At 40.2% G+C, this 12625-nt stretch overlaps 1 protein-coding gene across 1 annotated transcript in view; it reads left to right on the forward strand.

Moving 5' to 3' along the window:
• Window positions 1-1201: 1201 nt before the first annotated feature.
• Window positions 1202-12625, forward strand: part of LOC134796396 (tyrosine-protein kinase receptor Tie-1-like) — a 34435-nt gene continuing 23011 nt past the window's right edge. The window contains exons 1-4 of the mRNA XM_063768593.1: window positions 1202-1391; window positions 3311-3494; window positions 6947-7158; window positions 8025-8314. Coding sequence (XP_063624663.1) covers window positions 1214-1391; window positions 3311-3494; window positions 6947-7158; window positions 8025-8293 — 843 coding nt within the window. The 5' untranslated portion in view covers window positions 1202-1213 and the 3' untranslated portion in view covers window positions 8294-8314. The remainder of the gene's footprint in view (window positions 1392-3310; window positions 3495-6946; window positions 7159-8024; window positions 8315-12625) is intronic.

The following is a 12625-nucleotide window of genomic DNA, read 5'->3' on the forward strand; positions in this document are numbered from 1 at the left end:
TGTATTTCAAATACTACCTGGAAAAGTATTTTGTATTTGGTATTTCAAATACTGCACTCACATGTATTTTGTATTTTGTATTTCAAATACTTTAAGCTTCAAAATACATTTCTACAAAATACATTTTTTTATTAAATTCTTTGATCCTAAAATGGAACGTTTTTTTAAATATAATGTACGACTTGTACGAGGTGCAAATATGTAGGTACAATGCGCGAGCTATTCTGCGCGGAACTTTTCTTCAACAGCCAGGGGATAGGGTCATTGCAGTAGTTTCCGTCCATGCTCTAGTTTTCGACCACTTGACAGATTAGCAAATAATATATTTCATTTTTAATTTACTATTTGCCAAATATAATTTTTATATGTAGACAGATATATTGTTTAGCTAAGGATTGAAATCAGTCCAAATTTGTGCAGCAATGTAGGTTTATACCTATTCAAATTTCGTCAAGTGGAAGAAAACTAGAGCTGGACGAAAACAAGCACAATGACCCTATAAGTTTTTAGGAAAGGATATTCGTTAAAAACCGGCCAAGTGCGAGTCGGACTCGCGCACGAAGGGTTCCGTACCATAATGCAAAAAAACGGCAAAAAAAGACGGTCGTTGCTTAACTTCGGTCAAAAATCACGTTTGTTGTATGGGAGCCCCACTTAAATCTTTATTTTATTCTGTTTTTAGTATTTGTTGTTATAGCGGCAACAGAAATACATCATCTGTGAAAATTTCAACTGTCTAGCTATCACGGTTCGTGAGATACAGCCCGGTGACAGACGGACGGACGGACGGACGGACGGACAGCGGGGTCTTAGTAATAGGGTCCCGTTTTACCCTTTGGGTACGGAACCCTAAAAAACTAAATGATTAAACAAAAAAAATTAAACGTATTTTGTATTTTGTATTTGAAATACATTATTTTAAACACTGTAATTTGTATTTTGTATTTCAAATACCAGTCACCAGAGTAGTTTGTATTTGGTATTTCAAATACTTTTAAAAATGTATTTTGTAATTTGTATTTGAAATACGTGGAAGCCAGTATTTTGCCCAACCCTGCGCCTAGAGGAGTCCTGCTCAGTCTGCTGCAGGCGGCGAGAGGGAGAAAGGAACGAACCGAAGGAGAGGCAGCTATCAGCGGGCGAATGTAGGTGACAATATAAGAGACTAGACTCACTCTGAGCGGCAGACGGAGAAAAGATGAACCAAATCGAAATGCTTAAACACGTCGGCTACCACAAGCACGTCATCCGTCTGGTCGCGTGCTGCACCAAGCAGACGCCGCTCATCGCGCTGCTCGAACACGCACCCAGAGGAGGCCTGCTCAGTCTGCTGCGGGCGGCGAGAGGGAGAAGAAACGAACCGAAGGAGAGGCAGCTATCAGCCGGCGAATGTAAGTGACAATTTATTCTGGCAAGCCAGCTTTGTCAGTAGAAAAACGCGGCAAATAAAAAAAATTCGCGATAAGTGATAGAAATTTTGAATTTCGCGCCTTTTTTTGACAAAGATGACTTGCCAGAGAATGTAACAATCCTTAATCAAATTGGGTACTCGTACCCATATCTTCACTTAATGCTACGAAATTTCTATCTATGTATTTAAGGAACTAGGTACCTAACTAGGTGTGTTATTTAAAATTCAACATTCCAACCCAACGATCCAATTGTCCTTGTTTCGTTTCATTGAGAGCTTTTACTGTATCGTCGCTGTTCACGACAACGACACTATTTATCGTTACGATAAAATGTATGAGAATCGCTTCTAAATAAACCAAGGAAAAGTCTAAGCGCCAATTGAGAGTCGAACCTCAATAAAATCGGACCAAGCAAACTCTGTCTGGCATTTGCAATGACAAAGCGTGGCAATGTCAAACTTCATTATATAAATTTCATCTCATTAATCAAATTTCTATGAAAATATGACGTTTATACTTATAATAACTTTTAGCGCGCATTACGATTTTTTGCCGTGCGATAATTTTGTCGCAGTAGGTATGTGAATACAACGTACCTAGGTAGGTATTGGTTTATATGTCAGTGCACGCATATGCGACAAAAAAATATGTATTACAGCGCGATTCTAAAATCGTGTCGCAAAAATTAAAATCGTAGTGCGCGCTTGGCGTTCGACGGACTCTTTCAAACGAATGCTCGATCAAAAGCGCCTACTAAATTGTAATAGCAACAACAACTCGAACCCTCAAAGCTTATTGGTTGTTTTACAGGAACATCAAAACTTTACGTAAACTTCTCAATGATGGGGTCACTATAACTCAACATAGATTCGTTTTGGCTTGTAACAATTTCAGCGGAAATTGAAAACACGTTTGAGTAATTATTTTACGAACTAAAGTTTTATTAAACTTGGCTGGTTGGGGTCTCATTACTCTCATTCCATTACTTACCTATAGCAATTCTGTATACTTAAATTATTTTATGCTTGTGATGGTTTTCTGTGAAGTCCAATTTAATTCACTTCGTAGTTTTATATCCGCCTTTGACTTCAACCCCAAAGAATCCCTGATTAATGGAGCTTAACAACATTTAAAGAATATATATCATTTCAACGTCCTATTTACAATTACGTTGTGCTGTCATGTCTGTATCTAATTTGAGATGGAAGTAATTCTAAATTGATATGGCTGAAACTCTATATTCAATAATAGATAGTAGTAGGTCCTATAATTACAGCATTAAAGCTAACAACATTAACAACTTATCTATGTGGTAGGTATCTATTAAATTACGTTTTATGTGTTTATGTAATATGTGCGTAATATGTGTTTATGTTTAATATTCGAGAAGTTCCGTGAATTCCTTATAAACCCACTATCAGAATAGTAATTGCATTCAGGAAACTTTCAAATTAGACGAAAGCTTGTCTTGTGAATTTAATTGGTAGTAAGTTGTACCTACTTATGTGTTAGATTAAATTGTGTATTAGATTGTGTTGTGGTTTGGATTAAATTTTTGAAATTCACTTAAAATCACTTACTGGCATTCTATAGGGCTCTTTGGTAAACTTTTCACAATTAAGGTGGCCCTTATTGTATTATTTTATAAATTAACAACGCATACCCTCTATTTATTGATACTAGCCGAAACACTGAAAAATCTGGTCATTCCTGTATCAGGTTTCTCGTGCCGACATGCATCTGAAATTCCCATACAAATAAATGAGTATTTGGTCACCCAGAAAGTATATAATTTTCTATCGGTCTTCTACCGCGCTCGCTCTCCACATATCCAAAAATAATGAGGTTGTCCAGACAATACCTTTTAACTATGTAACTTATCTTACCCCTGATTTCAGCGGAATACACCAACTTAAGCGACTCCGACCCGCCCCTAGAGAAGACCAGCTTCTGCGGGGAACCACGCCAAAGGCACTACGTGGCCGAACCAGCCCTGCATCTAGACAGCGCGACTATGCGCGACTACGCGCTGCAAGTCGCGCTGGGCATGCAGCATCTAGAGGAGCGCGGGATCACGCACAGGTAATAACAGGCACTATACGATCTAGACAGCGTATTAGCTTAGTATTAGACAGTATCAATATATCGCAGCACATCTGCGCTACGTGGCCGAACCAGCCCTGCATCTAGACAGCGCCACTATGCGCGACTACGCACTGCAGGTCGCGCTGGGCATGCAGCATCTAGAGGAGCGCGGGATCACGCACAGGTTATAACAGCTTTAGATAGTTCATCTTGTTATGTTGTTGTTTATGTTCATATAGCTCATAGTTCACAAACGGTCAGCTTAAAAAAATTCAACTATACAACCGAACGCTATGTGGCCGAACCGAAGTTGCAAGTCGTCATCCGAATGTCACCTATAGCGGTAGTACTATTAGTTATTCTGTGCCTTTAGATATTTTTGACAAACAGAAGCGTTTTCATGGTAGCATTTTTATCACCTGTCATACTATGCGTCACTTTCGCACTAACGTATTTGTTAGAACGTGACAGGCATGGTGACAAATGATAAAGAGCCGACCATCGGCACTACAAGATCTACGTCATATTTGCCCCAACCCACCCAACCCCAACTTGTATTGCGCCGCCCGCAACACTAATGTAGGTAATGTACAGTCACCTGCGGGCTCAGCACGGTTCCATTTTTATCGACTATCACTATGCGCGTCCCTTTCGCACTTACATACTTGTTAGAACGTGACAGGCATGGTGACAAGGGATAAAAACGCGACCGTGCTAAGCCGCCTGCAATAATATGTCACACAACGAAGGCCGCAAAAATATCTGACACGATCTTCTTTGTAGAGCCATAACAGCGTGTCACATATTTTTGCGGCCTTCGAAGAGTAACATATTATTGCAGGTGACTGTACTTACTACGCGGTATAGTTGAATCATCGAGAGCGTGGAATTGCATATGTAGTAGTATTGTTTGTTTACAGGCATTCTATATTTGAATTTTCTATTTTCTTGTACTATCAGCATACAACCACTACAAATGCAATTCCATCTTCTCGATAATTCAACTATACTCGCAGCTTGACAACGTCAAAATAACTATAGGGTTGACATATATAATTTATCTATCCAAGATGACAATCGAACATCGGCAAACGCCAAACAAAAAGAAAAATAGTTATTTGTTTTACAAGGAGGCAAAGTTGTTGTTTAACCGCTCGTGCTAATATTGATACCCGAGCAAGCGAAAGATTCCAAACTTGAACCACGAGCGTAGCAAGTGGTTCGAAAAATGGAATATTGAGGGTTGCGAGGGATTCAAAGCACGAGGGTTAAATAAAATTTGCCCCCGAGTGAAACACAAAATTTTTCACCACACCAACCCGATGCCAATATTAAATGTAAAATATTAAACAAAATCAAACCATATCAAATCCAAATTAATGTTATTAAACATTTATCATCCAAAATCATCATTTAAAAGTCAATTCTACCAGCAAACATAAGAAAACAACTCAAAATTTGCATTTGATTACTTTGCCTCACATGTGATTAAAATGCAACTTTGCTATCAGTTTTTGAAGTGCAAAGTAAGCCTTTCCGAGCTGGTGTGGTGAAAAATGTTTTGTAATGACGGATACTACTTGAATGCTACGAAAAGTCACATGACTATTTCCATGCATTATTTAAGTTTCGATTGGCGTTTCTATCAACGATTGTAATCTGGCTAAGCTTACATATTCTGTCTCCGAATAATACAAGGTCGAGTACCAGGAAAGTGGCCGGGTTTTCTTAGAACGCCCAACAACAGGCCCGGGGCTCGAGATATAAATAAGGCCTCCGAACGGCTGATATCGCGGCCCTATTCTGATATTCTTGGGGCTGTTTGTTTAATTTTATTGTAAGAATTAATAGAGTTAGACCTAGAAGTCTGCAGCGATTTTGATAACCCACGCTGTGCAAGTGTTACGTATACTTCATAATTTCATAGAAGTTTGACGTTTAAAATAACACTTGCACTGCGTGGGCCATGGCCCTTTATATTTTTGACATAGGCACGTATTGACCTTAATCCCGCCCTACGGCGGTAAAGTAGCACCATATGTACTGTATAATAAATTATTTCACGCCATGCATGAAATAAAGCAACTTATTAATAGAGAAAAGTAAACACCAATTATTTTTAGACACAATTTCTATTTTATAAATCGTATAGTATAAAGAGTAGGTAACTTGACCGTGACGTCACTGTGTAATGTTTCGTAAAAAGAAATTGATTTGATTAATAGGCAAATACCCTATTAGGTACCAAGTTTTGTCAAAGGTATGTTTCCTATATTGTATTTAATTTCGAGTTTCCTGTCGATTTTCAATTACGGGATATTGCGCGACTAGTCTTAAGCCCCCTCCAGACTATGCGCGTGAATCGCGGGCGAAGCCGCGAACGCGAGTGTGGAGTCGATTTCGCAGGTCTGCGTTCAGGACTCCACACTCGCGTTCGCGGCTTTGCGCCGCGATTCGCGCACGAGTGTGGAGGAGGCTTTAGACTTAGAGGCCCGTTCAGCCAGACTTTCTACCGTATTACATTTTCTATCGCTCCAACATTCAGAATAATACCGTACATTCACCTAGAATGCTTAAGTCCGTTGCCATGACAACTACAAAGGACTCGTCACATCTGATTCCGATTCTTGATTTGGTGTTTCAAGCATTTTATTTTGTTTTGAACGCTTTTCTGGGCATACATTTTAATGGGATAGGTACCTATCCTTTTTTGTTTGTATATAATTCGTAGATTTATTTTTTCTCGATTAGGCGCAAGCAAGGCATAGTTTATGTTTTATTAGTGAATAAAAGGTTATCAGGTTTGGTAACTAAATAATTATTAAATTGAATTCAATAATATGTTTAGGCCTGTGCCACCAAGCCACCAAAGACATTTACATTTTATAAATATTATGATGCGCATAAAAAGGACCCCTGGAAGCCTAGATAATCCCAGAAAAGGAAATTCTGGTTCATCGAATCTAAATAGGAAAAAAAAATATTTGTTACGGATCGGTCCTTTGATTGGAAATGTTGATTACAAATATCTTCTACGTTTCCCTCTTGATATTGTACGGAGCCTGCCAAAAATTATCAGACCCCGTATCCGTAACGATACATTGCTATGCGACCGTTGCTAGGCGTTCATTCGATATTAAATATGAAGTGAATATTGTATTATAAACACTGTTGCTCAAACAATAAAGTTCATTTTAGATGAGAAGTAAATCATTAGATCTAGGCCGAATTAAATAAAATAGGTTATTGACAAATTAATGCTGTATTCATAAACAGAGTTAGGATTTCAGTTTGATGTAGGTCGACAGGTTTGCCGTCAACTTTACTGAGAACAATACACAAACTTAACGCTGTAAGACAGTTTCTTCAATACTTTTAACAACTTTTAATATTATTTAAGTCTCAAGCAAAGGGAAATGTGTATAACCGGCTTCAATTTAAATTTCCAGGGACCTCGCAGCCCGGAACATTCTGGTTGACGGCGCAGGGACCCTCAAAGTGGCCGACTTTGGACTGTCACGTTCTGGCGTGTACGTCCACACCAGGGCGCGACCAGTGCCGCTGAGATGGCTGGCACCAGAAGCCATTTTACACGCTCAATACTGCAGCGCGAGCGACGTTTGGGCGTTCGCTGTGTTACTATGGGAAATTGCTACTCTAGGTAAGTACATACATAGGTACTAATTAAATTTGAGGAATTGTGTTGTACAATTTCTACATCAGGTAGGTAACAATGTAGTGCCTAATTGGTTTTTAAACTGAAACTGACCAACTTTGGACTTTCACGGTTTGGTGCTACTTTGGTAGATCGCTACGCTAGCTAGGTTACCAACACTTAACATTACCCAGCCAGCGTTGAGTAGACATAGTTGTGTACGGGTAAACTCCGAACACATATTATTCGGACTTTACCCAAAAACCTTACTTAATATTCTAGTTTACAGTATTACCCAAGCCTTTTGAGTAAAGCCCGAAAATTAAATCAATTTTTACACCATTACCCAACCAGTATTGGGTAGACGTAGGTGTGTACGGGTAAACCCCAAATACAGATTAAGTACCTTAATGTTGTTTAAATTTTTGGACTTTACCCAAAAGGCTTGGGCAATACTAGTTATACCCGGGTAACAGTTCTGAAAACAATACAAAAGGTAATCAGTTATCACGGTTCATATCCCGATCGATAAAATTCTATACCCGGGTAAACTTAATTTTAATCAACCTTCTAACATTACCCATAACAGATATATTATAGAGACCCTGGCTTGGCTTGTTATGCATCTTATTTTTTTAGACAGCGTTAAGCGGTTACTGTATCCCATGCAGTGGTCGGCAAACTGTGTTGCCAAAAGCCGCATGTGGCTCTTTGAAGTCTCTTTGCCTTCAAGACTCCCAAAAAATGAACACTTAGACCACTAAAATCAAATTTTCTCTTCAAAATTTTGCCACCTCCGTACTCCCTGCAGTGTAGTCAATGGTGGCAACATCGTATTAAAAGTGAATAATCGTAGGATTTAAACATTCCAGGCGGCTTCCCATACGCAGAGCTAAGCAACCACCAAGTCCCGCCCTTCCTCGCAGCGGGCAGCCGCCTCCCGAAGCCAGCGCGCGCCTCCCCGCGCCTCTACCAGCTCATGGTGCAATGTTGGGCCACCTCCCCCACCGACCGGCCCAGCTTCGCCCAGATCGTCCGCCAACTGGACGAGCAGAAACAACTGTACGTGGACTTGTCGGACTTGGACTTGGACCCGCCGCCGGACGACGACAGCGATTATGACTTTGAATGCGAGAGGTGACGGGTGTAAAGACTGAGATTTGTGTAGTTTAATGTGCACTGTTAATATATTTTCTATGTGTAATGGCATTTCTTTTATTTTTATTACTTTATTCTAAGAATAAAAATTACTGACCTACACCTAAATACTATTTTAAGTAGCCCGCATACGGAAAATACATGGAAAAATGATACAGCATGACGTTTATAGCCGGCACAATGTTGCGTACGTAGTTAAGCGTAAGTAGCCGCGCTACTGATAAAAGTAATTGGTACGGCTACGTAATTTACCACTGGCACGTTTTCCTACGTACAATAAGTAGGTAGGGTGTTTGCTACTTACAATAAGTAGCTGTCGATACGCCCAAAATTATCCATGAAAGCACGGTGTATATTACGTATGTGTAGGTTTGGTTAGGGTCAGGTCCAGTAAATAATTGTATTGCCTACGTATTTACGTATGCCGGACAGGTACTGTAGTTGCTTAGGTAAAGTATATAATGGTGCGGCCTACGTATCTACGTATGGCGACAGGTAACCTATACTTAATCAGGTAAAGTTTATAATGGTGTGGTCTACGTATGTACGTACGCCGGACAGGTACTGTAGTTGCTTAGGTAAAGTATATAATGGTGCGGCCTACGTATGTACGTATGCCGGACAGGTAACGTACTTGATCAGGTAAAGTTTATAATGGTGTGGTCTACGTATGTACGTATGCCGGACAGGTACTGTAGTTGCTCAGGTAAAGTACATAATGGTGCGGCCTACGTATATACGTATGCCGGACAGGTACTGTACTTGCTCAGGTAAAGTACATAATGGTGCGGCCTACGTATGTACGTATGCCGGACAGGTAATGTACTTGCTCAGGTAAAGTATATAATGGTGCAGCCTACGTATGTACGTACGCCGGACAGGTACTGTACTTGCTCAGGTATAGTATATAACGGTGCGGCCTATGTATGTACGTATGCCGAACAGGTAACGTACTTGTTCAGGTAAAGTATATAATGGTGCAGCCTACGTATTTACGTATGCCGGACAGGTACCGTACTTGAACAGGTAAAGTATATAATGGTGCGGCCTACGTATATACGTATGCCGGACAGGTACTGTAGTTGCTCAGGTAAAGTACATAATGGTGCGGCCTACGTATGTGCGTATGCCGGACAGGTAACGTACTTGTTCAGGTAAAGTATATAATGGTGCAGCCTACGTATTTACGTATGCCGGACAGGTACCGTACTTGATCAGGTAAAGTATATAATGGTGCGGCCTACGTATTTACGTATGGCGGGCAGGTACCGTACTTGACCAGGTAAAGTACATAATGGTGCGGCCTACGTATGTACGTATGCCGGACAGGTAACGTACTTGTTCAGGTAAAGTATATAATGATGCAGCCTACGTATTTACGTATGGCGGACAGGTACCGTACTTGATCAGGTAAAGTATATAATGGTGCGGCCTACGTATATACGTATGCCGGACAGGTACTGTAGTTGCTCAGGTAAAGTACATAATGGTGCGGCCTACGTATGTACGTATGCCGGACAGGTAATGTACTTGCTCAGGTGAAGTATATAATGGTGCGGCCTACGTATGTACGTATGCCGGACAGGTACTGTAATTGCTCAGGTAAAGTACAGAATGGTGCGGCCCACGTATGTACGTATGCCGGACAGGTACTATACTTGCGCAGGTAAAGTATATAACGGTGCGGCCTATGTATGTACGTATGCCGGACAGGTAACGTACTTGTTCAGGTAACGTATATAATGGTGCAGCCTACGTATTTACGTATGCCAGTCAGGTACCGTACTTGATCAGGTAAAGTATATAATGGTGCGGCCTATGTATGTACGTATGCCGGACAGGTAACGTACTTGCTCAGGTAAAGTATATAATGGTGCAGCCTACGTATTTACGTATGCCGGACAGGTACTGTACTTGCTCAGGTAAAGTATATAACGGTGCGGCCTACGTATGTACGTGTGCCGGACAGGTACCGTACTTGTTCAGGTAAAGTATATAATTGTGCGGCCTACATATGTACGTATGCCGGACAGGTACTGTACTTGCTCAGGTAAAGTATATAACGGTGCGGCCTACGTATGTACGTGTGCCGGACAGGTACCGTACTTGTTCAGGTAAAGTATATAATTGTGCGGCCTACATATGTACGTATGCCGGACAGGTATCGTACTTGATCAGGTAAAGTGTATAATGGTGCGGTCTACGTATGTACGTATGCCGGACAGGTACCGTACTTGTTCAGGTAAAGTATATAATGGTGCGGCCTACATATGTACGTATGCCGGACAGGTACCGTACTTGATCAGGTAAAGTATATAATGGTGCGGTCTACGTATGTACGTATGCCGGACAGGTACCGTACTTGTTCAGGTAAAGTATATAATGGTGCGGCCTACATATGTACGTATGCCGGACAGGTACCGTACTTGATCAGGTAAAGTATATAATGGTGCGGCCTACGTATGTACGTATGCCGGACAGGTAACTTACTGGCTCAGATCCAGTGTGTAATAGAACATCCTACGTACGTTGATATGCCGGTGAGGTACCGTACTGATTCTGGTCCAGTATATAATGGAATATCCCACGTACGTAGTACAGTCGCCATCAGATATATCGGGGCGGACGAGGTGGTCAAAAATGTCTGAACACGCACTGTAACACCTTGACAATAAAGGCATGTTCAGATATTTGTGAGCTCGCTGGCCGCTCAGATATATCTGATGACAACTGTACTACATACGTGGGATATTCCATTATATACTGGACAAGAATCAGTACGGTACCTCACCGGCATATCTACGCTACGTACGTAGGATGTTCTATTATACACTGGATCTGAGCTAGTAAGTTACCTGTCAGGCATACGTTTAAGTATACGTAGGCCGCACCATTATATACTTTGCCTGAGCAATTACAGTACCTGTCGATACATACATACATAGGCCGCACCGTTATATTCTTTGCCTGAGCAAGTACAGTACCTGTCACAGTGTATGTACATACGTAAAACACAATTATTAAGAGTTTGTGCGAAAAAACATGAGTCGTGGTAGGTAAAGGAACTAACTTGAAGGTTGATACTATCGTCATGTCAAAACTCATTTTTTTTCGCTCATCAGACTCTAGCCTCCTGAGTCCCTGAGGCCTTTATAAAGGCTTTAATCCAAATCGAATTTTAGATTAAAATAAAATAGGTACCTACAAGGTTCCAAATTCAAAACTGCAAAAATTACAAGCGGGACTCGGGAGGCTAGAACCCAAATCAGTACGACAACTGACCAGCATAAATATTATCTAGTGTAAGTATTAAGTATAATAGGCAATATTACGCAAAACTGCGTGGGGGGCGCCACTAGAACAAACAGTAAACTAACCTCCTCGATGCATCAATGTCATATTTGTTCGTAACAAATAATCTGTGAAAACTGGTCTAAAAACTGTTTACGGCATAGTATATTATAAGCTACTCTTATATGGTTTACAGTTTGTGCTAGTGCTGCACTCTGGCGGCAGAACATTGCAGTAATACTCCCTATACCATTATAATTATACAAAGCTACTATGTAGACCTATTAGGATACACGATAATAGTACAATAAATATTATACGGTACGGTACCTGGCCGACTTATCAACATACGTAGGATGACATTTTATTTACTGATCATGAGCCATTATCGCACCTGTCCAGCCATGACATTCTCCTATCAACATCATTGACAACAAATTTTAGGTTTAATATCAATGCAAGTATGGATTTCACGAACGACATTGCTTAGAGAATTACATGGCAGATTACGTAAACGTAGTTTTGCATGATTCTTCAATTTAATAAAGTAAAAAACCGCATTAACTTATAATTACTTGGAGCTTTACAAATATTAAGTACCTATTTAAGCAAACCTATTCAAGTACGATACAATTTTTTTAGGTAAAGGACTGCTAATTGAAGTGAGCTATTAGAAAAAAATATGCATTTGAGTGTTTCCAATGTTTATGTCAATAGAAATATTACAAACAAACTAACATAAACTAATCAGTTTGAAACTGTATTATTTTACAACATTTTATGACAGATTATTGTTGACCATTATTTTAATACCTACAAACAAAAGTACTATATTAATACTATGCTTAAGATCAAGGGTTATTCCCACTAGTTACCACCACGTTGTTACCAGTGGTAACTACTGGGATTTTTTTCCCCACCTTTTACCACCAAACTATGATAGTGGTAACTACTGGGTATTTTTTTAGTCTCGAATGTAAACGCTGCATACGTTGTCGTCAACGAAACTGTTTACCGTTTCGAA

This window comes from Cydia splendana, chromosome 13 (assembly GCF_910591565.1).
Source record: "Cydia splendana chromosome 13, ilCydSple1.2, whole genome shotgun sequence".
Taxonomy (NCBI): Eukaryota; Metazoa; Arthropoda; class Insecta; order Lepidoptera; family Tortricidae; genus Cydia; species Cydia splendana.